Source organism: Drosophila persimilis, unplaced genomic scaffold (genome assembly GCF_003286085.1).
Source record: "Drosophila persimilis strain 14011-0111.01,24,50 unplaced genomic scaffold, DperRS2 tig00000431-arrow-pilon, whole genome shotgun sequence".
Taxonomy (NCBI): Eukaryota; Metazoa; Arthropoda; class Insecta; order Diptera; family Drosophilidae; genus Drosophila; species Drosophila persimilis.
The window spans coordinates 3,057,556-3,064,576 of NW_020825312.1; the positions used below are offsets into that span (position 1 = coordinate 3,057,556).

Sequence of the window (7,021 nt, forward strand, 5' to 3'; positions counted from 1 at the left end):
AGCCCTGCCCACATAATTTTATCCGATTAATGAATCAGTTTTCTACTTAACTGACTTATTTTAAATACTGGACTTTGATTTTTCTTGCATCAATTTATGCAATAACAGTCTCGTACAGACAATATAAAGTCTCGGATGATGAAAAACCGAACTTAGCCCACTTAAGCCCCCTAAATAGTTGATAAATAGTTAAACTACTTGAGGTAAATGGCGGAAAATATGAACGAATGAACTGCGCTAAAATTAGTATATTTTTATTATTTTCGGTGGAATATGAAAATACCCCCTTGGCTTGCAATGGAGTATCAAAATCGAGGAATATGTATAATAGACTTTGAATTAGTCAGAGTATATTTACGGTATATTTTTAAAATGAAACGTTATATTCTGATATATTTCTGAGGGTCGGGTGGTATATTTGATCGATAAGTACGCGGTCACACTAGCACTATTCCAAAAAGACAGCCAGCTCCAATTAATTAAAATTTACTTTAAATTTGTTAAAATGGTCGGTTGGAGCCGTTTGCTGTCGCCAGCGGCGCAATTCGCCAACTACCGCGCCGTTCTGCAAGCGCCGGCTTGCCGGAATGGTAAGTAGAGCTTAGATCAGTCTCTGTAAACACATTATCCCACATTACGCAACCAAAACTACAGATCTCCCCTACCTTTGCAGCGTTGCAGCAACAACTGCGCCGGATGGGTGGTGATCATGGACACCACCACATGACAGTAAAGCCATCGCGCTTCCAATGGGACAAATTCAAGGATCTGATGCACTTTTACGTAATGCTCGGCGTTGTGCCGATCACAGCGTTGGTGCTCTACTCGAACATCTTCGTCGGGCCTGCTCAGTTGGCTGAGATTCCCGAGGGTTATGTGCCCAAGCACTGGGAGTACGAGAAGGTAGGACACAGTCACAGCCACAGCATTGCCACTGAAGTCATTAATGGCCGATTTCTCTTTTCCCCGACAGCACCCAATCTCGCGCTTTATTTCCCGGTACATTTTCAGCTCGCAGCAGCAGGAATACGAGAAAGCCTTGCACAACTTGTTTGAGGAAAACGAGAAGGCTCAAATCCGGTAATATATTCTTTTTACAACTAGATCCTGTTTAATGTTGACGTGTGACTTTGCATTTTCAGTAAACTCGAGAAAGAGGTTCGTCGAAAGATGTCGGAGCGAAATGATTACCAGTCGTACTACTACCGCCCGACAGTAGCCAAGTATCACAGAATATCCAAGGAGGCTGCTGATGAGCTGGAAGCTCTGCGGGGCGATTAGGCCAGCTCTTGGCTGGCTCTAACCACATTTGGTCGACAAGTAAATGAAATGTATAGGCCTCAAGTTGGGGAAATAAAGTGTTGAATTTGCAACATCTTCTTACATCCTAATATAAACAGTACAATAGTTGAATAAATACTTAAGACTTAGTCAAGTCGAGTGCGTATCGATTTAGCCCCACGCCTGATTCTTGCAGTAGTAAAGCACCAGCTTGCCATTTGTCCCGTGGCAGTCGTACAGGTTTTTGATTATCTGATCCGGAGCAGGTGCAAACGTCTGATTGACATACAGGAACTGCAAAACAGACAATGGTGTGATTAATCAAGCAACGAAATGCTTACTTCGGGCTGGTGTGGTGGTACTCACAATTTGCTCAGTGGCGTCCAGCTTGAGGTATTTGTGTATGAACTTTTGAATCCAGCTGACTGTCTTGTTGGGGTCCACGGTCCAGGTGCGCTTCTTAATGATTGGCACATTGCCTGTAGCGTTTAGCAAAACACATACTGATACGAAATGAATTCAGAGATTAAACAAATGAATGTGGGTCCGGCAACTTTTTCTTACTCTTTGCAGCGTCCTTGTCGGTGGCGTTGGTAGTTGATAAGCTGGCCTGGTTCTCCTCCGCGTCAGCCATTGGTCCGGAATGTTGTTAAGTATTTGTTTTTTTTGCGAATATGGACCGAAATAGCAAAATAAATATAATATAATCTTGTGACCAGATATCGATCACACTATCGATAAAAGAGACAAAATATTTGTATTATTTTAATAATCAAATTATCAGTCTGTGGGGACATTTATGAGTTAGTACATATTATACGATTAAACTAACTGATTTTGCTAAAATATTTGACTTATATAAGTGCTTCCTCGACATTCCATGGTGTCTGTCACTTAAAAGTCACAGTATGTATTCGTCATCTCTAGCTGATAACGATAAAAAAAACATCTGCGGTTGAAACGTACAATCGGACTGAAACACGTGTGGATTTATATTCATATATTTTGATTAAACAAACCACAAAATAAGCCTATAACTATGAGCGGTAGACTATTTGATGGATCGGAAGACGAGGCTGACGACCTGCAGTTAACGACCAACCAGGACTATGCCAAGACGTACAACATTCTGCGCAAGAAAGAGCTGCTTCAAAAATGTAACTTACAATTCTCTCCACTGATCATTAAAAGTTAACGTTTTGATTGTTACTTAAAGATAAAGATCGCGGCCTGGATGTGTCCGAGTCCGAGTTCGACAGTGACAGCGAATCATCGGAGGAGGATGAGGTGGATCCCCAATTCGATCAAGACTTCTTCAAGACACTCTCTTCGCTGAAGAGCAAAGATCCACGAATATACGACAAGGAAACGCGTTTCTTCAACGAGTCCGAGGACGAAGACAACAAAGATGAGCAAACAAAAAAGAAAAAGTCCAGCAAGCCCAAGCCGGTCACATTGAAGGACTACGAACGAAAGGTTATTCTCGAGCATAATGGCAAGTTTGAGAGCTCCGATGACGAGCAACAGCAGAAGGAGGAGGAGGAGTTTGAGCGGGCACAGTCACCCACTGCAGTGGAGGAAGAGCGACGCCTAAAGGCAGAGTTTAGTAAGGTAATGAGCCAGGAGGACAACGGAGAAGAGGAGGAGTTCGGTGGCATATTTAAGAAACGTACCAAGACTAAAGAGCAAACGGATGCGGAAGAGGCGGATTTTGCCAAGTGGCTGACGGGCCAACAGACAAAGATTGAACAGAATGACAAAGAGCAGCTGGAACCCCTGAAGGAATACTGGAGCAGCAACAAGCTGACGCAGGGCGAGTGTTTCCTCAGGGACTATATTCTCAGCAAGGGATACGCCAACACAGATGCCTCGGAGATACCCACCTACGATGAGATTGTGGGCGACAATGCCCCGCTGTCCGAGGACGAGCAGGAACTGGAGAAGCAGGCCGAGTTTGAGCAAAAGTACAATTTCCGATTCGAGGAACCAGATGCAGAGTTTATCAAGCGTTATCCTCGCACCGTAGAGCAATCGATTCGTCGCACAGACGACAAGCGGAAGGAGAAGCGCAAGGAGGTAAAGGAGCGCAAGGAGCAGGAGAAACAGCAGAAAATGAAGGAACTGGATCTGATCAAGGACATGAAGCGCAAGGAAATCGAGGAGAAAATTCGCAAGCTGAAAGCAGTTACGGGCAACGATGAGCTGGGATTCAGGGACGAGGAACTGGAGGAGGACTTTGATCCGGCAGCCCACGATCGTCGCATGCAAGAGTTGTTCGACGATGAGTACTACAACGTCGATGAAGGCGAAGAGAAGCCAGAGTGCCCCTCGGATATTGACGAATTGACTCTGGAGGACTGGGACAACTATGACCCCAGGAAACTGAATGAAATGGATCACGATGATGTCGAGCACTGTGAAGATGATGATTTCAACATGGACTGCGACTACGATCCATCAACGTCGAAGCAGCAACTGCAGCAGGAGCTGATCGAGAACACACGCGGTCGCAAGGGTCGCAAAGGGCGACGCAATCGTTTCATGGAGATGATTCAGGCGGAGAAGCCAGCCTTTAACCCCGAAGAAGAGAAGACCTACGGCGAATACATCGACGAGTACTATCAACTGGACTGCGAGGACATAGTCGGGGACCAGCCGTGCCGCTTTAAGTACGTCGAGACCACACCGAACGACTTCGGCCTGACCATCGAAGAGGTGAGTAGAGTTCAGAGGTTTCATTTGGGATCTAGTGCTCACTTTCCGGCGACTTACTTGCAGATCTTGCTGGCCAAAAACAAGGAGCTCAACCAATGGGCTAGTCTCAAAAAGGCAGTGCAGTTCAGACCAGAGCATGTGGAAAAAAAGGAGCAACGTTTATACAAAATGAAGGCCAAGAACGAAGATCTCAAGCGAAAGATATTCAAGAGTCTGTATGGGGATGAGGGGTGAGTGTCTGGCTTCAGTCTTCCATCGATGCAAATCTCAAAGCAAATTATTTTCAGTTCCGATGATGAGGATCAGCCAGCTGGGGAGAGTCCCCAACCGGCCGCACCTGCTGACACGAGCAGTGTGTCTGCAACAGCAGCTGCTCAAGTCCCCACTGAGGGCCTGTCCAAATCGAAGAGAAAACGTTTGAAACGTAAGGCAGCAGCAGCAGTTGCAGGGATTCCCAAACAGATCGCAAAGGATAACGATAATGAAGTGAATGATTCAGAGAGCCGAAGGGAACAAGATGAACCTGCCACAAAAAAGAGCAAGGAAGTGGAAGATCAAACACCCAACGAAGTCGAGAAGCAGCAGCAGCAGCAGCAGCAGCAGGAAAATAAAACTAAGACAAATAATGCTGTTGGTAAAAACCAAAAGTCCCCCAAAACAGTGACTAAAGCTAGGCCAGCACAAAATCAGAGTCCAAAAGGCTCAACAGCAGAAAAATCAAATGGCAATAACCCATTTAATAGGAATCAAAATCAAGCGAAGCCTCGAGCCCAGGCGGCAGTCAAAAACTTCCAAGGTAAACGGAAGCAAGGGTTAAATGCATCCTCTGATGGCAATCCCTTCCAAGGCAAAGAGAGAAAGGCGCCAAATGCACCAACAGGGACCAGTCCCTTCAAAGGCAAACAGAATCAAGCGACAAGTCCGTCATCTGGTGCGAATCCATTTAAAAAATCAAACCAGAAGTCTGGAGAAAGACCATTCCCAGCAAAGAAGACGAACAACTTCAAAGCAAAAAGCAGGACAGACACGAATCCCAGTGGAATAACCGACGATCGCCTGAAGGCCTATGGCATAAATCCCAGAAAGTTCCACAAAAGGGAAAAGTATGGAAAAAAGGATAACTAAGGCCAGGCCAGCGTAAGGATCACAATAATAGCAATAATAATATATTTTCTAGTTACATCTTATGTACATACGATTCACATATTAAAAGACTTGAACAGACACAAGCGGTACAAGCGACTACTCCACCACATCGGGATGACCCTCAGGCACAACTTTGGCATCTTCCGTGCTGTTCATTCTATCGAGCTGCAGTCGGCGCTCCTGGATGCGGACACACTTTGGACATATCATGTTCTTGCGCGTGAGGCACACTCTGTGGTAAATGGAGTTGCATTGGTCGCACTTGATGCAGCCGTCGTCGAAGGGGAAGATCACTTCGTTGTTGCTGCAAATCTCGCAAATGTACGCCTTGGCCAGGCACATGTCGCAGGACCGAATATGGTCACCGAATGCCCTGAAGACACCCTGCAGAAACTCCGTCAAGGCGCCGGACTCCACTTGAGTAAGGTCGCTCAGCGAGTAGAACTCATTGGACTGGGCCAAGTGGCGTCTGCCGGCCATCTGCTGCTCCACCAGCTTCTGTTCCATGGCCAGCTTGCAGGCAGCCAGATAGTGGCGCATGTGAACGAGATTTTGGCGCAGTTTCTTCACGGCACAGAGCTTCTCGACGAACACAAACAGCTTCGGATTGTCCTCCTCCAGTCGTATCAGCGCCCTGTCCAGGAACAGCCGGATCTCCTGCAACGCCGCCCGAGACACCCGTCGGGGAGAGAAGTCCCAGTTGTGGATTATGCGAGCAGGCACGAAGCAATTGTCGTTCCAGTTGCACGAGGGGCAGTAGTAGAGGCCACTGTAGTCGCACAGCCGCGGCTCAATCCAAGAGCTCTCTGAAAGATTGATGCGAAATCTGAATAAACGGAAATCCATGTGCTGGACTCGTTAGAGCCACTCACTCAAGTTCAGCAGCGTTTCGCACTCGGCACACTTGTAGTTCTGGGCAGCCAGTCCTATCTCGGGGCAGATCTCCGATATGGGGTGCTGTCGCTCCGAGACCAGGACGTTGGCACACACCCTCTTGACATTGTCGATGCACTTCTGGTGCACCAAGTAGCCGCAGTCGCTGCATATGTACGAGGCCTGCACCACACTCCAGATAATCGCTGTGCAGTGGTCACAGTAGAAGCGCTTGGCGGCGACCTGAAGCCTGTTTTTCCTGCCGTGCGGGTGGTGCGGCACAAAGTGGTGACCCACCACGGCCTTGATGGCATTCATGAGCACCACATCCGACGCCAGAGCCTGGGCCTCCTCCAGCTCTTGCAGCGAGTAGCGGAGGTCCACCAAATGGCGGACCAGCCAGCGTCTCTCCTCGCTGCACTCTTCGCTGAGCAGCACCAGATCGCGGCAGTGGGCGATGGCTGCATTCAAGTCCTGCAGGTTGGCATCGGACGTGAAGATCAGCCGCCACTGCTCCTTCACCAGCGACGCGGGTATGGGCAGCGCCTTGTATTCCCCCTGTGGCGCACTCTCCTCGGACGCAGATCCAACTGTTGCAGTGGGCGTGGGCGAACGGGTGGACGCCTGCGAGTGCAGGTAGCTGGACGCAGTGCTGGCGCTCTCGTTGATGAAGTTCGCCACTGTTCCCGGAATGTTGGTGAGACTGTCACGCCAGGAGCTCATTTTGGACCCAAACAAACGACAACAACAACAGACAAAGCTAAAACAATGCTATTGGGTGGAGAATAGTGTGACCGCGGATTTATTGATAAAACGAGGGGGAACGTTGTGAGTTGCTGCGGACACCGCAACTCTACAGTTATACCCGATACTAAGTCAGTATGGCTCTCCTCCGGCAGACGCCGCTAATATTGAACGACACGACAAAGAGTGCGTGCGAGAGAGACAGAAAATCAGGCTGAGCGTGAAGTCGGGCGCTGCGTAGCCACTGCAAATTGATTTGTTC

At 48.0% G+C, this 7,021-nt stretch overlaps 4 protein-coding genes across 4 annotated transcripts; 2 read left to right on the forward strand and 2 right to left on the reverse strand.

Moving 5' to 3' along the window:
* Window positions 1-471: 471 nt before the first annotated feature.
* Window positions 472-1,375, forward strand: LOC6596126 (NADH dehydrogenase [ubiquinone] 1 beta subcomplex subunit 5, mitochondrial). Its single transcript, XM_002021054.2, has 4 exons — window positions 472-590; window positions 674-903; window positions 974-1,080; window positions 1,143-1,375. The coding sequence occupies exons 1-4, from the start codon at window positions 506-508 to the stop codon at window positions 1,279-1,281; spliced, it is 561 nt and encodes a 186-aa protein (XP_002021090.1). The 5' UTR covers window positions 472-505; the 3' UTR covers window positions 1,282-1,375.
* On the reverse strand, window positions 1,346-1,966 carry LOC6596125 (autophagy protein 12-like). The gene is made up of 3 exons (XM_002021053.2): window positions 1,846-1,966; window positions 1,648-1,784; window positions 1,346-1,575 (listed from the first exon to the last, which is right to left on the reverse strand). Exons 1-3 carry the CDS (start codon window positions 1,913-1,915, stop codon window positions 1,453-1,455), a joined length of 330 nt encoding a protein of 109 aa, XP_002021089.1. The 5' UTR covers window positions 1,916-1,966; the 3' UTR covers window positions 1,346-1,452.
* Window positions 1,967-2,286: 320 nt separating this feature from the next.
* LOC6596124 (protein KRI1 homolog) lies at window positions 2,287-5,138 on the forward strand. Its single transcript, XM_002021052.2, has 4 exons — window positions 2,287-2,438; window positions 2,498-3,996; window positions 4,060-4,226; window positions 4,284-5,138. The coding sequence occupies exons 1-4, from the start codon at window positions 2,321-2,323 to the stop codon at window positions 5,119-5,121; spliced, it is 2,622 nt and encodes an 873-aa protein (XP_002021088.1). The 5' UTR covers window positions 2,287-2,320; the 3' UTR covers window positions 5,122-5,138.
* LOC6596123 (differentially expressed in FDCP 8 homolog) lies at window positions 5,135-6,773 on the reverse strand. The gene is made up of 2 exons (XM_002021051.2): window positions 6,015-6,773; window positions 5,135-5,948 (listed from the first exon to the last, which is right to left on the reverse strand). The coding sequence occupies exons 1-2, from the start codon at window positions 6,736-6,738 to the stop codon at window positions 5,239-5,241; spliced, it is 1,434 nt and encodes a 477-aa protein (XP_002021087.1). The 5' UTR covers window positions 6,739-6,773; the 3' UTR covers window positions 5,135-5,238.
* Between the last annotated feature and the right edge of the window lie 248 nt (window positions 6,774-7,021).